Consider the following 19,891-nt stretch of genomic DNA (forward strand, 5'->3'; position numbering starts at 1 on the left):
ACACAGGTCCACTTTATGAGGGAAACTGAGGCTTCTTATGCAGGCTCCTCTCACATCCTGCTCCCCGGCTCTGAACAACTGGGCCATGCCCTAGTACATGGAATTCCTAACCATGGCCAGACACCAGCAGCATCAGATCTCCAGCAACTGGGTGGGAAAGTCTACACCCCACAAAAACAGCTGCACCATCATTTCCCTTTAACAAGGCTCAAAAACACTGGCTCATATCAAGAAATGGAAAGAAAGAAAAAAAAATAGGCCTCCCAACCTCAGGGTGTCCCCTACTCTTATCAGAAGGTGCGTGTGTCCACATCACTCCCTTACTCAAGTGTTATGGCTCTCACTTTCTTTCAACTGAAGGTCTGACTCTCTAAGTTCAGCCATACCACTTGCTTCTGGGTACACTGGCTGCCAGCCTCACTCCCTCCTACTTAGCCATCAAATTTAGTCATCTATTCCAGGAAGTCCTCTGGAGTGCCTCAACTTCAGCCCAGAGTTTCACCTGCAGAATTTCATCTTCTGTCCTACAGAAAAGCCATCCAGAACCTCAAGCCCAACTGAGTCACCTTCTCTCTGACAAACTGCATGTCCCCCAGGATCAGCCAGGACACAAGTGGACAACACAATGCTGCCTCACCGGGGGAGGCTCCCACTGCAAAGAGTCACTGGATTATTTTGCAGATTCTGCTCACTCTCACGCCCAGGCTCACCTCGGACCCGAAGGGCAGCAGAAGAGGAGACACCTTCAGCCTCCACTGTGATCTGGCCAGCATCCTCCAGTACCAGACCTGAGATGGTCAGGCTGTGGCTGGCGCCGCTCTGGGATATAAGAAACTTCTCGCTGGGCTGAAGTTGGGTACCATCCCGGTACCATGTAACCACCACATCGCTGGGGGATACCACGCACTGGAATGTTGCCTCACGGCCCTCCTCTGCAACTGTGGCTCTCAGTCCTGATGTGAACTTGACTACTCTGGGCACTGAAGAGAGAACCTCTGTTTGAGAGGTCACAGGAGGCTTCTCTACAGAGACCTCACCCCACCTTCCAGTCACTCTTAAGACACCTCTCCTCAGGAAGCCACTCTGCCTCCCCAGCTGCACATACCATTGACAGTGAGCCTTGCGCTGGTGTGGTCATCCCGGGTCTCGCACACGTATTCTCCCGTGTCCTCTTCACGCAGGCCCGACACAGTAAGCCAGCGCATGGGCCCTTCAGCTACCATCTGGAAGCGCTTGCCTGCCCTCAGCTGTGTGCTCCCACAGCGCCACACCACCTCCGCCTGCTCTGGGCTCAGCTCACAGACCAGCCTCACGGTACCACCCAACTCCCCGGTGACAGGCTCCAGGGGCCTGGAGAACTTGGCAGCCACCTCTGAGGGCACAAAGGGAATGTCAACCTCACCAGTGGGCCTCACCGTGACTCAACTATAGAACATCACCTGTTAGTCTTTGTGGCAGACACAGGGAACCCAGGAGGAGACCCCTTGGCTACCACTAATTACCTTCCACCTGCACTGGGAAGTCTTGTGTCTCTGTGCCCACACGGCAGCTGTAGATCGCACTGTCTAGCACCTGGGCTCCACGCACAGTCAGGGTGTGGGTGTCCCCCAGGCTGGTGGTCTCATGCCGCTTGCTGCGACGAATCTCCACACCATCTTTGAGCCAGGCCACCGTGGCCACAGAGGGTGTGGTGAGCATGGCGGTCAGGACGATGTCCTCATGTTCCCTGACCACCAGAGGCTCCCTGCGGCTGGGTCTTTCTGGGACTTGGGGCCCAGCCTCCGGCTCTGGGATGAAGGTGCATTAGCATGAGGGTGGGAACCTGGGCACCTGACTCTCCATCAGGAACACATGCCACATAAGGGACACCATTTAGGTTCTCAGGGGCCATGAAAGATGGCTACCTGGGATCACAGGCCTGGGGACCACCAGCTCTGTCCCAATCAAGAGCTGAGAGCCCAAGGGTCCCGCCTTCCAAGAAAGGATCAGCCCAAATACAGATGCAGCACTAAGAGTGCGCAGCAGCAGTCCAGAGCAGGACTGCCCAGCCTGGAGTGAGGCACAGGCCACAGAGGCAGCCCAAGGAGACAGCGTAGATGTGAGAAGCCTACTATTAAAGGCTGAGAGGTGGACACTGGGAGGCAAAGTATGAGGCTGATAGGGGAGAGGGCAATGGGAGGAGGCCAGGATGGTCAGTGCCAGCCTCACCCAGTGGAGCACTTAGAACAAACACATTGGCTGCAAAGTGGGAGATGGGGGGGGCTGGGGGACTGGTGATCAGGGACCACAGCTAAGGATTAGAACAGCCAGGAAAGTATAGTGACAATCAGTTCACGATCAACACCCCAGCAAGACACTGGAAAATGTCATAAATAATACAGAATACTGTCAGCACTGCAGGAATGCTGGGAGACTCCTGTTACAGAGGGCAGAAGAGGGGCTAGGAAGAAGACTGGAGAAGGAGAAACAGGGCAGACAGGCCAGCCTGGCACAGGAGCAAACCTGGATGGCTCCTGAGCAGGGGTCATCGCACAGAACCAACCTACAATTGCACAAACAGAACTCCAAGGACAAGACAGGGGAGGAGAAAAAGCATCCAATGGCAGAGGTCCATCAGGCTAAGGCTCCTGAGACTAGGGCTGGCCCAAAGGACTTTAAAACAGCAGAGGAGGCTGTTCACAAATCCTAGCAAGGCTCTTTCCACAGCCCCCAGACCTTAACAGCATCCTACACCTGAAGAAGACACAGCACCCAAATTCATGATGGAGAAGGTGGTTGTGCTGGGCAATCACAAGAACATGGTTCAGGGAGAAGCCTGGAATATCTTGGAAAGAGTCACTAACTGCGCTCCAAGGACCTTGGACAACATTGGACAGAGTCCAGCAGTGCAGGACCTCCAGAAAGGAGCCAAGCACCCGCCCAAACACAGACCCAGCAAAGACTTAAAGGGAAACCCTCATCCCCTGAATATCAGGTCCGCAACCTGCCCTAAACATCCCTAACACTGACCTGTGACATCAAGGTGGAAGGAGATCTTCTGGCCTCCAGTCTCGCAGCTGTACTCCCCTGCATCTGCCTTTTCCGCCTGATGCACTAACAGCCTCCGTGTGCAGCCTGAGGCCTCCACATGTACCTTCGAGCTCGAGCTCAGTTTCTGGCCGTCCTTGAACCATATGACCTCTGTCTGGGCCTGGGCCACTTCACAGCTCAGTGTGGCAATAGACCCCACTTCAGCCTTCACCTCACTCTTTTCAGGCTGCTCCTTGACAAACACCACCTTGGATTCTGGGGATGGACAGGGAGGGACATATGATCAATACTATCTAAATCAGGACAGTCATATGAGGGAAAAAAGGCCGGAAGTGGTGGCCATTAGGTGACAGAAATATCTCAAGGCTCTGCACTAGCTGAGCGCCCCAATAAGCCCCAGAACCTCTCTCCAAAAATCACCACAGGGCTGAGAATCCCAGAGGCTCCACAAGTTCACCTGCTTTTAGAATCAACAGCTCCTGCATCATGGGACAGCCTAGACCACCTGCGGCTCTACTGCCTCCTCCTGATCATGGAGGCCTTACAATCTTCACATTAGCATGTGTTCTCTGTGGTGAGCAGACAGAAAGACAGTTGCACTGTCTTTCTCTCATTCACTTCTATGGGCTCGTTGCATTGTGAAATGTTATGGATCTGACCATCATGTTTTTGATGTAAATATATTTCCCATCTTTCACAATGTCACATATTTTTCTTATGAAGATTCCTCCGAAACAATGATTTCAGTTTCAATGTGGTCACCTATGTTAATCTCGCTCAGTTTTGTCAGTGCATTTGGTGTCCACATAGGAAATCGGTCCTTATCCTGAAATAATTTTTAAAATTTTTATGGTTTTATTTTTTTACCCTCATTCTTTAACCCATCTGGAATTGAGTTGTGTGGTATAAGTTACTGGTCTCATTTCATAGTATTTTTTCATACAGTTAAATGTTCAGTGCACCATTTGTGAAACTACTATCATTTCTTCACATCTTACTCAGATGTGAAAAAAAAATGCACAAGGTGGGATATGGAACTGGGGATGCATTTGTGCACAGTCTATTCCTGAGCTTACTATGTATTTACGTATTCCCTTGATCCGCTAAATATTTCTACACTGAGCCCCTGTTGCTTAATGCATTATTGAATTAAGTTTGGCCTACAGTTCTCCGTAAAGTGGGCTGTAACCTACTTTGAAGTAGACACGGGCAGTAAGGTACACAATTTCAAGTAGCCAACTGTACAAAGCATGCACAAAGAAGACAGACGTCAGCCATAATCAATCAGACTGCCAGTACCCCACTTCCCTTTTCTGTATGTTACTTCTTTTCTCTGGCTATAAATATAACTGGCCCATGTGGTAGGGCTGAGTTCGCAAACATTTTTGGTCTGGCCTCCTGTCTGATTCCAGAATTGTTATTAACACAAATTAAGGTCTTCAAAACCAGATTTCTTATATTTTTCCTTATAACAAATGACTGTAGCTCTATGACAGTCCTGATGCCTGGTACAGGAAATGCTCCCATTTGCTTTCTTCTAAGTGTATTGGCTATACTTGGCACAAGAAATTCACTTCTCATTTTCAGTCCCCTCACCGCACTCTAAATGTGGATTGACTGGACAGCTTTGGTTCTTCTGTATATTTCCATCCATTTATGTAAACTTTTGCTGTCTATCCTACATTTGGTAATATACACACACAAAGCCCCTAAACATCTTGTGTTAGGCTTAAAGTTATAAGCATGACATTTTTGAGGCTATTTTAAATCTTTCAAACTTTCAATTTCAAAATAGTCTTTGCTAGCAGATAGTAAAGGGTTCCTTTATACTGATTTTTATATGGTGGTTTTCTTTCTCAACTCTTAAAAAGCTTATTAATTTATCTTTCACATAAAACATGTCTTCTGGGAATCTGTTGTTTTTCTCTAACTCGTATCTTTTTTTGTATTTAGGTCCTAACTGTGCTATACAATGTGGGCTGGAAGTAGTGGTGGCAGCTTCCTTGTGTTGTTCCTGACCTCAAAGTCAACCTTCAAAGGTTCACTTGTGATTTTTTGTGCAATACTATTTATGAAATCAAGAAAAAACTTTTTAATTATACTTTATGGCATTACTGATGATACACTACTTTTGAATTTACAATGCTAAGTTTTATCAAATACTTTATCTGCACTTACTGCATCATTTTGTCAATCAGATAAGGTCAAGCTTTATACCGATTTTCTAATGCTTTTAATGGTAAACCAGAGCTACATTCCTGGACTATGAATTTCATCACAGTGTATGATCCTCTTGAGCTGAATTCAGTGTGCTAATGTCTGCTCCATATTGGCTTTGATATACATAACAGATTGGCCTAGAAGATAAATTCTTGTTTTCTTGTCAGATTTTAGTATCAGTGATATGCTAATATATATAAACAGAATTAGAGAGTGCATCTCTTTTTTCTATTCTCTAAGAGAATCTCCATGAACACAGAATAATTAATTTTCAAATTGTTTGCAAGAATTTACCACTGGAGTCACTTGGCTGAGAATAAGAAGATTTTTACTATTGGTTCAACTTTTTGGTTATAAGACTATATGAGTTGTCTATTTCTTTTTGGGTCAGTATTATAAAAACTGAATAATTAAGACATTTCAATTTTATTCACATAAAATAAGGTCATAATTTATTAAAATAATAATTTATCAAAAAGCAGATGCTGTGGATCTTGGTATCTATATAATCCAAACAATTAAATACAGGATGAATATTCCTTATCTGAAATGCTTGGGACCAGAAGTATTTCAGATTACAGATTATTTTGGATTTGGATTTAGGAATATGTACATATAAATACTGAGTTCTCCTGGGGATAAGACCCGAGTTTAAATAAAAATACAATTGTGTTTCATTAACACCTTAAACACAGAGCCTGAAGGTAATCTTATATAGTAGTTTAAACAATTGAATATATTCAGGAAAGCTTCATGATACCGAATTTTATTTTCAAATTGTGGTGTCATGTCTCTAAAAGTTTCTGATTTTGCAGAATTTTAGGTTTTTCAGATGAGGGACATGCAACAGTACTGACACAACACCAACTGTTGTGTGGTGACATGCAGGCATCAATACTAGATCACAGTCAATATCAACTGGAAGCTCAACTTTCCTAAGACATGGAAAATAAAGTTGGCTCTCACACTGCTCTACGAATCAGACAAGAAGGCACAGACAGAAGTCATTAGGGAAACAAGGTAAAATAAATACTGCTTGACTAGACAGTAAGTCAATGTTACTAAAATGTGCAAAGCTCTTTAATCCTTTTGATTTCTAAATCTTTAACAGAAATTACAAGAGGAATTCTCAAAAACAATATTTGAGCTGGGGCTAAGGTGTGGCATATTGGTGGAGTACTTGTTTAACATGCATGAAGTTCTGAGTTCTACCCCCAGTACTGGAAAACGAAACAAAACTCTGGAAGAACATTTTCATGGAAAACAAGATTCAGTCTGAAAACAGTATGCAGGCACACACACGTGTGAGCCCAGGCACAACACATGTCTGCCACTCCACTGCTCATTCTGTCATGTGCACAAACATAACAACCAAATGTGGATCTAAATTACACCATAAAATGGGGCAGTGTCTATGTCCATGGGGAAAGGGGAAGAATATTCCACAGCACCTAACTAAATGACCACTGAGGACACCACATTCAGTGTTGATATCATTCTAAATATGGAGTGGCCAAAACTCAATCTGAAATCTCTGAATAGGATGGACCTCATGTGAGCATAGGGGAGCTGCAGGAGAGGGACTGGGAAGAGATGTGTACCTCAGGCCTACATATCAGTCAGGACCAGAAGCAAGGGCACAAAGGACACTGGTGAGTTCCAAGGAGATGCACAGAATGTGAGACTGAACTTTACAGAATGAAGAGATTGCCTGAGGAACTTAAGAAGGGCTCTGACCATGGTGAACACACCCATCCACCAAGCCCACTTGGCCCAGCCATGGGGATAAAGATGGGCAGTGGGAGGCAGAGGACATGCAGAGATTGAAACTAAGGAAAAAAGCACCAGGGTCTGTCCTAGTCATCAGCCAGGACCAAACAAAGGGAAAATGGTACTGACCTGTGACATCCAGGTGGAAGAACACCTTGTGGCCCCTGGTCTCGCAGCTGTACTCCCCAGCATCTGCCTTGTCTGCCTGCTGCACCACCAGCAGCCGTGTGCAACCTGAGGTCTCCAGGCGCACCTTTGAGCTTGAGATCAGCTTCTTCCCATCCTTATACCATGTCACCTCTGTCTTTTCCTGGGCCACCTCACACCTCAGTGTGGCTTTGGCCCCCACCTCAGCCTTAACCTCATTCCTTGCAGACTGTTCCTTAGCAAATGCCAATGTGGGCTCTGGAAAAAGATAGGTGGGATATATGGTCAAAGACAGTAAGTCAGAAAGTTCACCCACAAGATGGAAGCCTGAATGTGTTGGCCATTAGGGAACAGAACCTTCTCCAGACTCTGCATTATGTTCCCACAACAAGCCCAAGTGCCTCGCAGCAACAACCACTACAGTTTGCACATGCATCCAGCCACTGCTCCAAGGGGGCTGTTCTATGGACACGAGGACAGAGTCTCACCACTGGGGTGTCCTGGCAATGGACAGTCTCCCACAAGACCATGCAGAAGACGTCCTACCACAGGACTGAGACTCTCCTGGTCTTTTCTGATCTTAACATCATCAGCTACTGTGTCTAGGGGGAGCCTAGACCACATGTAGCTTTACTGCCTCATCTCAATGCCTCACAGTATGAAGCACCTTTTCTGTTTAAGGCCTCTAGTGCTTAGTCTTCCATGGTGTGACTTTTACTCAGTAATCCAGTGTTATCTGACCTCTGCATGCTCATTTTTAGACACTCATTATATATTTATGTAGTAAATCTCTGTTTCGTGTGTAAATATCTCCCAATCTTTGTCATTGTCTTTTCTCCCTTTCATGCTGTCTTCTGATGACATAAAGGTCTCAGTTTTGGTAAAGGAAAATGTCCATTTGTCCTTTCTGTGTTGAGTATATTTGTCTCCTGTTTAAGAACTATTATTCTGAGATCATGAAATAATCCAAGCATATGCAAAAAAACTGGATTTGCTTTCACCTTGGAATCTCTGATAGAGCTGAACTTCGATGTATGAGGGAGATGTCCATTTTAACTAACAGATATCCTTTTTCCATGTCTCACATCAGCATCTTTGTAAAAAGGGAGGAGAGGTCTCATTATGCCCAGATAGTGTTTAGGCTCCCAGTTCCATTCCTTTTACCTATTTATCTATGCCTGCATTGAACCTGCTCTCCTCAACCCTGTAGCTTCATGACAAGTTTCAGTATCAGGAACATCAAAAGTTCTCTTTCTTCAAGAGTACTTTCCTTCACTCAGCACTTGGAATCAACTCGTCAATTTTCACATGCCCTTTAGGGGCAAGCTTTTCTTTGATGGCTATCAGGAATGGACATCTTTGGGTCTCTATGCTTAACTCACCATTGATTTGTGTCTTCTCTATTGTCTCCCTATAACAAGTTCCCCTCAGAATCCCAAACATTTTCATGTTCATACATGGAATCGGAAGCATGAAACTAGTAGCTGTAGCAATTCTTTGAAGATATCATTTCCCAACATTGTTGCTAGTGTATCTATAGAAGTGGAGGTCATTGTCTATGACATGTACTTGTACTTTGCCCAAACTGTGTTGCTTTGTTTCACATTCCTCCTTGTTGGCTGCATGATGCTGCAATGAGTTGTCACAGGAGGCCTTTTGAAATTTCTCAATTAAAGGGAAAGCTTCAACATACGTGTTCAAGTGTGACACTTGCTATTATTCTCTGTAGCATCCTTTGTCAAATGCTTGTTTGTTTGTTTTGGTGAGACTTGTTTGTTTGAACTCAGGGCTTCATGCCCTGAGTGTATGACTTGAGCCACACCTCCAGTCCATTTTGCTCTGGTTCTTTTGAAGATGGGGGTCTCACAAACTATTTGTCCAGCCTAGCCTTGAACCTTGATCCTTCCAATCTCAGCCTCCGAAGAAGCTAGGATTACAGACGTGAACCCCTGGTGCCTGGCTTAAGTTTCCTTTTGTTACTAATTCAAGATTTTTGTTGTTGTTGTTGTCAGGACCTCACACATATTAGGCAAGGGCTCTGCCACTGTGGCAACAAGCCCAGCAAAAGAACTCTTTAACATGAGTGGAGGCTACTTTTCATTAATTAAATCATCAATATGATTTAAAAACTTATCAAGTACTTTTATTCTGCATTCATTCAGGTAATACTCTTTATTTTAGCTCTATTAAAAATATCTCTTCACCTCATATATTATGATTTTCCTACTTTCTAACACTAAACCAATCTTGCATTCCTGGTTTGCAGCCTTCATCCTGGTGCACTATGTTCTTGACATATTGCTCTATTCATTCTACAGACTTTGACTTTGGTATCCAAAAGGGAGTGGTTTGATTTTAACACTGTCCACGTCAGACTTTGATATCAATACTATACCATATTTGTGTAAGGAGTTAGAGAGTATCTGTCCCCTTTCTGTTTTCTAGAAGAAAAGCCACACTTTCCAAAATATTTTTGTACAATTTACCTATAGACCACTTAACTTAACTCTTCCTGTATGAGATTTTTGAGAGTAGAACTTCACTTCTTTAAAAGGTTATAGATTGAGTTCCCTATTTTTTCTTGTGTTAAGTTTTGATGTAGTTTTCCAAGAATTAGCCAATTTTGGAAAATTTTTCAAATTTACTAGCATAAAACAATGTGATACTCTATTTAAATAATTTCTGTATGGTGGAGCTTTTGTTTGGTTCACATCAACAAACCATTACCTACACATGCAATATCAAACTATCATGTGGAGCCCCAGGCATTATGTGGAACTAAAGCCCACCCTATTTGAGGTTAAACTCGCCTTACAAAAGAGACTAGTGTTAGTTCACAGACCTCTCCATGGCCTTGGCTGGGAACACAGACACACAGGTATCATTGGGAAATACTACAGAATGAATCTGCTCTGCCAATCGGGGTGCCACTGCAGTAGCACATCTTTAACACAATTTGTAGATGTGGCATGAGTTTCATGTTCCTTTCCATTTCTAAATTTATAAATCAAACTCTCAGAGGTTTACTGATGCAAAATGTTCTAATCAAAGACAAAAGAAAAACAAGATAAGTCCTAAGAAGACAATTCCGAACCTCAGAGGTGTGTGGCACACTATCACATCTACTAACACTCTACTGCTGGTTTCCATGCACAGTCACTGCCACAAAACGTGGATCTAGACTTTGCCACAGGTAGCTACACAGAGGGCCTTATGTGAAAGGTGAGAAGAACTTTCTAGACAGATAAACTGTAATGACCTTAAACTCAAACTTAAGGTAATTCTGAGTATGCTTGGGATACCAGCATTTCCCCTACTCAGATTCAGAGAAATTGAAAGACCTTAACTAGGGAAAGCCCTCATGGAGTGCTGGATGACGGCCCCCTGGAGCTGCCAGATACAGATCCCAGGTGAAAAAGCATGGCCAGATCCAGAAAATGTCCTGGCCCTGGACACTAAGGAATATCAGGGAGGATCTAGGAACTGACAAAGACTGAGCTCTACTGTCTGGGAACACCTCTCCAGGAGGATGAGAAGGGCACTAACCCTGCCATACATGCCCTTCCCATTCAACATCCCAGGCTCACCATGGAATAAACATGGGAAGTAGAAGACAGGGAACTGAACAAATGAAGTCTAATGGAGAGACCATGAGCTCATCCATGGGTATATGCCATTCATCATCTCCAAATGAAGTGATCAGTGTCCCAAAACTGACCTGCAACATGCAGGCGGAAGGAGACCCTCTGGTCCCCAGCCTCGCAGCAATACTCCCCTGCGTCCGCCTTACACGCCTGTTGTACCACCAGTTGACGCATGCAGCCTGAGGCTTCCAGGCGCACTTTCGAGCTTGAACTCAACTTCTTCCCGTCCTTGTACCATGTCACCTCTGTCTGGGCCTGGGCCACCTTGCAGCTCAGTGTGGCACTGGCTCCTGCCTCAGCCTTCACCTCACTCCTTGCAGACTGCTCCTTGGCAAACACCACCTTGGGTTCTGAGGACAAAAAGGGACACACAGTCAAAGATACTATCTAGAAGAGAAAGGCCATAGGAAGCAAGGAGGCCTGGACATGACAGCAGAAGGACAGAACCTTCTCAAGGCTCTGCCCTAGTTGAGTGCACACAACAAGCTCCAGAAACCACCAAAAACCTCACAGTTTATTCACACATACTGCTACTGTGCCATGGGGTCATGCTGGAGTATACTGTGACACAGTCTCTGTGCACAGGCACCTCCAGCGAATCACCTGGCTGGTGATGCATGTTCATCTGCCCCTCTGTGACAATGGAGAGTCTCCCACAAGACTATGCACGTATGTCCTCACCACTGGGCTGAGAGTTCCTGATGTCCCGTGTTTGCCTGCTTTTAGCATCAACAGCCCCTGCATCAGGGGACAGCCTAGACCCTCTGTGGCTCTACTGCCTCTTCCTAATCATGGAGACCTTACAATCTCTTCACATTATCACGTGTTCTCTGTGGTGTCATGATTCAAGGCTCTTGCTCACTCCTCAGTGGCACTGTCTTTCTCTCATTCACTTACATGACTCATTGTATTGTGAGATGTTATGGATCTGACCATCATGTCTGATGTAGATATATTTTTTTATCTTTCACAATGTCATACATTTTTCTCATGAAGTTTCTTCTGCAATGTTTTCAGTTTAAATGTAATGAAGGGTTTATTTATATTGATTTTTATATGTTGTTTTCTTTCTCAACTCTTGCAAAGTCTATTCATTTATCTTTCACCTAAAACATGTCATACTAGAATCTGTTGTTTTTCTCTAACTCTTATATCTTTTTTTGTATTTAGTTCCTAACTGTGCTGTACAATGTTGGCTGGAAGTAGTGGTGGCAGATTCCTTGTGTTGTTCCTGACCTCAAAGTCAACCTTCAAGGGTTCACTTGTGATTTCTTGTGCAGTACTACTTAGAAGTCAAGAAAAAACCTTTTAACTATACTTTATGGCACGACTGATGATACACTACTTTTGAATTTACAATGCTAAGTCTTACCAAATATTTTATGCATAATTTGTCAATCAGATAACATTAAGCTTTATACTGATTTTCTAATGTTCCTAATGGTAAACCAGAGCTACGATCCTGGACTATGAATTTCATCACAGTGTATGATCCTCATGATCTGAGTTCAGCTAACTAATATTTATATCATATTGGCCTTGATATACATAATAGATTGTTCTAAAATATAAATTCTTATTTACTGGTCAGGTTTTAGTACCAATGCTATGCTAATGTACACAAACAGAATTAGAGAGTGCTCCTTTTTCTATTCTCTAAGAGAATCTCCATGAACATAGAATAATTAATTTTCAGATTGTTTGGAGAATTTACCACTGGAGCAACTTGACTAAGATTCTGTTCAATGAGAAATTTTTCTTTTAATACATCTTTATAATAGGTTGAAGGACTATGTGAATTGTCTATTTCTTAATAGGTATTAGTTTAGTTTTACAGAATCTAGAAAATTCATTAAACTTTTTAAATTTATTCACATAAAATAAAGCTCATAGTCTATTAAAATAATATGTCAAAAAGGACACTGTAGATTTTGGTATCTGTACAAGCCAAAAAAAAAACCATTATATATAAGTTGAGTATTCTTTACCTATAATATTTCAGGTTACAGATTATTTTGGATTTGCCAATATTTGCACATAAATATTGAGTTTTCTTGGGGATAAGACCAAGTTTAAATACAAAATACAATTGTGTTTCATTAACACCTTAAACACAGAGTCATTTTAACTAACAGATATCCTTTTTCCATGTCTCACATCAGTATCTTTGTAAAAAGGGAGGAGAGGTCTCATTATGCCCAGATAGTGATTAGGCTCCCAGTTCCATTCCTTTTACCTATTTATCTATGCCTGCATTGAACCTGCTCTCCTCAACCCTGTAGCTTCATGACAAGTCTCAATATCAGGAACATCAAAAGTTCTCTTTCTTCAAGAGTCTTTCCTTCACTCGGCACTTGGAATCAACTCGTCAATTTTCACATGCCCATTAGGGGCAAGCTTTTCTTTGATGGCTATCAGGAATGGACATCTTTGGGTCTCTATGCTTAACTCACCATTGATTTGTGTCTTCTCTATTGTCTCCCTATAACAAGTTCCCCTCAGAATCCCAAACATTTTCATGTTCATACATGGAATCGGAAGCATGAAACTAGTAGCTGTGGCAATTCTTTGAAGATATCATTTCCCAACATTGTTGCTGGTGTATCTATAGAAGTGGAGGTCATTGTCTATGACATGTGCTTGTACTTTGCCCAAACTGTGTTGCTTTGTTTCACATTCCTCCTTGTTGGCTGCATGATGCTGCAGTGAATTGTCACAGGAGGGCCTTTGAAATCTCCCAATTAATGGGAAAGCTTCAACATGCATGCATGTTCGAGTGTGACACTTGCTATTTGGTCTCTGTAGCACCCTTCGTCAAATGTAGGAAATCTTATTTTGTTACTACTTCAAGAACTTTTTTGGTGTCAGAGCCTCATACATAACATGAGTGGATGCTAAATTTTTTTGAAGGTACTGTGGTTTTGAACTCAGAACCTTGTGCTTTCTAGGTAGTTATCTTATCACTTGAGCCATACCTCGTATCTTTTTGCTTTAGTATTTTTTTCAGTTAGTTTCATATTTTTGCCTAGAGCCAGCCTGGACCAAGATTCTCCTACTCAAGCCTCCCGTGTACCTGCAATGACAGACATGCATCACACACCCAGCTTATTTATTGAGATTGCGTCTAAGTTTTTTAATACAGGCTGGCCTCAAGCAGAAATTCTCTCAACTCTGCCTCCTGAGTAACTGGGATAACAGGTGTAAGCCATTACACCAGGTTCTAAATTCAATTAGTCTCTTCTAGAGTCTATATTCATTAAACACTTTTTTTGTTAATCTCCTAATGTGAAAGATGATACTGATTTCTCCACCATTCTGATGTTAAATCAGATTTTGCATTTCTGGATTATGGACTGCATTTCAGCACTATGTTCTTGACATATGGCCCTACCCAGTTTGCCAACATTTTGAGTGGACTTTGATATTGTCATCCATAAAAGATTGACCTGCGGTTCCAATTTTTAACACTATCTCCACTACATTTTGGTGTTGCTATTAAACTGTCCACATAAAATGAGTTGGAGAGTATATATCGTTTTTCTTTTTTGGAGGTTTTTTAGGGAAGGGTTTTTACTTTTTTTTTTTGGCAGTACTGGGGTCTTAACTCAGGGCCTCACGTTTGCCAGGCATACCACTTGAACCACTCTGCTAGCCCTTACATCCTTAATTTTCGTTATCATTTATGACATCATCATTTGTTTACACAACTGCTATGCTAAAAAGTATTCATAAACTAGGTGCTGGAGGCTTACACCTGTAATCCGAGCTACTCAGGAAGCAGAGATCAGGATGATGGAAGTCTGAAGCCGGTCGGGGCAAATAGTTTACAAGACCCTATCTCAAAAAAACCCTTCACAAAAAAAGGCTGGCAGCATGGCTCAAGGTGAAGGCCCTGAGTTCAAGCCCCAATACAGCAAAAAAAAAAAAAAAAGCATTCATAAAAGCATAAAAGAAGGGGAATTCCTTTAGTCATGAGTCTGATCATGAGCTTCCTGCTCTGTTCCTTTGCTCCTGCATTTTGGCCTGATTTGTATTGATGTGGGTGTATGTAATCCTTGGAACCTGCTAGACAATTATTGCACTTGGCTCTTCTTCAAGGAGTGTTGGCTGTCTGTGGACTTTCAAATCTTCATAACTTTCAATCCACCAAAGAAAAACATTTTCTTATATTTTTATTAGACATGAACATATCTGGGTATTACATGTGTTTCTATGCATTTATTAGAGCCTTCTTACTATCTCTCAAAAACACGAGGCAACTTTCCTTCATCTGACTCTTCAACATCCTCGTTAAACTTGGAATTTGAAATGATGTCATTGTAAATCTTAAATTATCATTTTCCAAGTAAGTTTCTAGTATAATATGTAGACAGAAGTATTTCTGAAATTTATTTTTCATTAATATGAGTTTTAATGGACAAATAATAACTGTATAATTTATGGAGTACAATGTGATGTTTTGATATATGTACACAATGTACAACAATTAAATCAAGCTAATTAAAATGTTCATCCCCTCACAAACTTATTTTTGTAATGAAACATTTGAAATTTACTCTTGCAGTTATTTTGAAATATAGCAGCAGATGTCAAAACTCATTTCTCATGTGCTATGGTTGGAATGTGGTATGTCTCCAAAAAGTTCATGATGGAAGCTTACTCCTCAGTATGGTGGTGTTGAGGTGCTAGGACTTCTAAGAGGTGGAAGGTAACTGGGCCTCTGGGGACATCATCCTCTGAAGGGATTCATGCTGATCTCAGAGTGAGTTAGTTCCCATGAGAATGGACTGTTATAAAAATGCAAGCCTAGCCCCTCCCCAGTCCCTGGCTTCTGTCTAATCATATGGTCATTCCCACAATTCCACAACTCTCCCAGTTCCACAATTCAACCATTAAGATACTGTTGCCATGGGATCCTCACCAGAGCCCAGTAAGTGCAATGCCATGCTCCTGAACCTTTTCAAGTATTTTGTTATAGAAACAGAAAATGGACTAGTACATACTGTCTCTCCAAGAGTTTGCACCCTTTGGTCAACAGTTCTTAATTCCCTCTTTCCCCCTACCCTACCACAACCAGCCTCTGGTAATCACCATTCTATTCTGCACTTCTATGAATTCAATTTTTTCAGATTCCACAATAGTTGAGATCATCTGGTTTTTATTCTATTCATCCTCAAAAAGTGAGGAAATTTTTTCATTTGCAACAATGCGGATGAAGCTGAAGGACATACTGCTAAATGAATTAAGCCAGGCCCACAGAGACAAGTACTACATTTTAGTTTTTTATTTAGTACTATGTCTAGCAATTAATATTTTGAATTCTTGATAGACCTTCATAGGATGTGAGTCCCTGTACATTTTTCTAACCTTCAGACTTTTTATTTCCCTCCTTATTCTGCTGCTAGTTTTGGAGGGAAGATGACAGTAGGCTTCCTCATGTTGTTCCCTATCTCGAAGACAAATCTTTCAAAGATCTCTTTAAATGTAGCATTACCTGATATTTTCCCTAGTATTTATCAAATTAAGGACACTCATATATAGTATGTTAAGAATGTTATGGCATAAATTGATGCTAAATTTTATCAAACATGACTTCTTGATTCGTAATGTTAAATTTCATTAAACACTTTTATTCTGCATTAGTTGAGACAATCACATTGTTTTTTTCATTCACTCTGACCACATCATGCCACTCTTGAATCTATGACACAATGTCTTCTGCAAGCATCACTGAGTTAAGTTCACTGATCTTGTCCCTTGATATCCATAAAAGACTGGACTGTTACTTTAATTCTAGTCACTTTCTTGTCATATGTCAGTATCTATATTGTGTTTTGACAGAAGACTATTCGGAGAGTCTATGTCTTTTCTTCTACTGTTCAGAAGAATTTCTATGAATACAGAATAATTTCTTTTTCATTTTAATCAACAAAGAATCACATATATTTATACAATACAATGAGATGTTCTGATACATGTTTGCATTGTGGAATGATCAAATCAGAGCAATTAACATATAACCTCAAATATTTGTCACTTCTTTGTACTGAGGACATTTTACATCCTCTTAGTAGCTATTTGGAAATGTATTACACATTACTACCAGCTATAGTCATCTTATGATGCAAGGAAACACTAGAATTAATAATTTCCTTCTAGAATGTTTGGTAAAATTTACCAGTGAGCCCCTGGACTTACATTTTTCTCTATGATAAGATGGATTTTATGGGTTCTTTTTAAAAAGGCTATAAAACTATTCAAGTGTACTATTTCTTCTTGTGTCACTTTTGATATAGTCTTCTAGAAAACAGTCAAATAGCCATAACTTTTCAAACTCATTACCAGAAAATAATTTGTCATATTCTTTTAAAATAAACTTTTAGCAAAGATCCAGAGTTTTTTGGTTTCTATGCACACTGACAAATCATTGCATACTAAGGCAACACTAAAATGTTTTCTAGTAGCACCCACAGGTCAATGCAGGACTTCTGCCATTGCAATTTGACAATAAGACTCCCTTCATGGGCTGGCAGAGTGGCTCAAGTGGTAGAGCACTTGCCTAGCAAGTATGAAGCCCTGAGTTCAAACCCCAATACTCAAAAAAAAAAAAAAAGACTTCCTTAGTAAAAGGAAATAAATGTATTTCTTAAACAGCTATATAGCCAGCTGGGGAGACAGATAAACTTTTAAGGAATTCTGAGATCTAAATGCTGCATGTAGACGGTGGTTAAATTCTGAGATCTAAATGCTGCATGTAGATGGTGGTTATCGCTAGAGGAACTCATCTCAACTTACAATGGTGGAGATTCCATAAACTACTTGCTCTTTTTTTTTCTAAATCAAACTCCAAGAAGAATACTAACATAGAATGTTTGAACTTGCCTTTGGAAAACAAGATTTCCTGTGAAAAGAGTGTTCTAATATCACAGAAGCATATATCCATCAGCACTCTTATTCCTTTTTACTACACACAGACAATACAATGTGATAAGGATGTAAACTGCAATAGAAATGGACACACAGAGACTCTGGATATGAAAAATGAAGGAAGAGTGTCCAGACACCTAAAAGTACACTTACCAATCAGATGGCTTACAAAGATAATTAGGTAGTCAAAATTCCCCCTTATTTTATTTCAATGAAATAGAAACAGCTCTCTTTAGCAAGAGCCTTCATGTGTTGCCAGGTCAGGGAATGCAGGAGCTGCCACACTCAGCGGGATATTCATATAGCTCAGGGAAACACATCTGGTCTACCCAATCTTCAATCACGAGGCAGAGCCAGGTGCAGCTCTGAACAAGGCCCTGAAAGTTGCTGGGAATGTGTGATAAAGCATTACCACATAGAAATAACACTCCAGGTACACAAAGATAGCCCCTCTCCCTGCTATTCACATCCTTCCCATTCCTGCCACATAGCCAAGCCTGAGAGACAAGGAGACTGGTGAGGTGGTGTAATGCAACAACACCAGGGTCCTTCAGGATTATTAGTCAGTCTCAGAATCTCTATCAAAGAAGGAAATTTACTGTCCACAAAGAACTGACCTGAGATGTTCAGGTGGAAGGATATCTTCTGGCCTCCAGCTTCGCAGCTATATTCTCCAGCATCTTCCTTGCCTGCCTGCTGCACCACCAGTCGCCGAGTGGAGCCTGAGGCCTCCACACGCACTTTTGAGCTTGAGCTCAGCTTCTTCCCATCCTTGTACCACGTCACCTGTGTCTGAGCCTGGGCCAACTTACAAGTCAGTGTAGCACTGTCCCCTGCTTCAACCTTGACTTCACTCATTGCCGGCTGTTCCTTAGCAAACACCACCTTGGGCTCTGGGGCTAGACAGGAACACACAAGATTAGAGATACTATCTAGGCCAGAAGGGCCACATGAAGGAAATAAGACCTAGATGGGACAGCAATAGGGGACAGACCTTCTCTAGGCTCTGGACTAGTTGTGTGCCTAGGGCAGGCCCCAACACCTTTCAGCACAAACCACCACTGCTCTTTAGGTTATTTTTCAGATAGATCTCACTTTTGCCCTGGGCCAGCCTTGAACCACAATCCCCAAACCTATGGCCTCCCACATACCTGGAGTGTCACACATGCACCACTTATCAGCTGAGATAGGGTCTTACTAACTGTTTGCCTGGACTGGTCTTGAACCATGATCCTCCTGATCTCTGCCTCCCAAATAGCTAGGATTACAGACATCAGCCACAGTACACAGCACTGTTTTAACTCTTCATATTTACCCTGTCAGATTTTTGGCAATAGTGAGTTGGAGCACTATTTCCTCTTTCAATACCCAAGAAGAATTTCTAGGACCTTAGAAAAACTTACTTTTAGGATATTTGGTAAAATTATCAGTACAACTACAGAGCTTAGATAATATGAAAGAAAGTCCTTGATTAGCACAATCCCATTTCTTTAAAAGGTTAGAGGATGTTCAACTATTTCTTTTTGCCGTTTTCTAGGAAATGGTCAATTTGACAGAACTTTTCAAATTCACTTGCATAAAACAGTGGTATATTCTATTAATAACGATTCAAATACACACAATGTGGAATTTTGTTATCTGATATTAGACTCTCTCATCAAAGGAAAATAAAGCTGATTCTCAGACTCCCCTCTCAACCAGCCAAGGAGGAGCACACATAGACAGATACAACAGTGCTATGTAGTGGCTTCACCTATTTGTGGCAGTGTCTATAGTACAGTGATGTGGCTTAATCTCTTTTCATTTCTAAATTTATAAATCAAACAGCAAAGGTAATATGTATATGCATAGAGAGAGCGTCTATCCATGAAGATAGAGGGAAGAATGTCCCAGAAACCTAAAACTGATAATCCTAACTTCTCCAGGTAAGAGACATCTAGTCTACCTCAGCTCCACACAGCAGTTAAAGCCAGAGACTGGGATGCCAGGGACTACCTGTGAGTTTTTAGCAGGTTCAAGCAAATGTGACTAAGCATTATCACATGGAAATACAACTCATGGTATACAATAATGGCCCCTCTGCCTTCTGTATGCATCTCTCCATCCCCAGACCCTGGGAACATGACAATTATAAAAATGACAGGTGAGCACAG

General features: G+C 41.9%; 1 protein-coding gene across 24 annotated transcripts in view; it reads right to left on the bottom strand.

Moving 5' to 3' along the window:
- Positions 1–19,891, bottom strand: part of Obscn (obscurin, cytoskeletal calmodulin and titin-interacting RhoGEF) — a 189,488-nt gene that overhangs the window by 107,589 nt on the left and 62,008 nt on the right. For 23 of the 24 annotated variants that reach the window (XM_074056091.1, XM_074056102.1, XM_074056092.1 and 20 more), the window contains 7 exons: positions 18,356–18,637; positions 10,886–11,161; positions 7,150–7,425; positions 3,010–3,285; positions 1,503–1,787; positions 1,106–1,372; positions 711–980 (listed from right to left, as the gene is read on the bottom strand). In XM_074056091.1, coding sequence (XP_073912192.1) covers positions 711–980; positions 1,106–1,372; positions 1,503–1,787; positions 3,010–3,285; positions 7,150–7,425; positions 10,886–11,161; positions 18,356–18,637 — 1,932 coding nt within the window. The remainder of the gene's footprint in view (positions 1–710; positions 981–1,105; positions 1,373–1,502; positions 1,788–3,009; positions 3,286–7,149; positions 7,426–10,885; positions 11,162–18,355; positions 18,638–19,891) is intronic. The other variant, XM_074056093.1, reaches the window with a different exon arrangement.

The sequence above is a fragment of the Castor canadensis genome, chromosome 15 (genome assembly GCF_047511655.1).
Source record: "Castor canadensis chromosome 15, mCasCan1.hap1v2, whole genome shotgun sequence".
In the NCBI taxonomy this organism is placed as follows: Eukaryota; Metazoa; Chordata; class Mammalia; order Rodentia; family Castoridae; genus Castor; species Castor canadensis.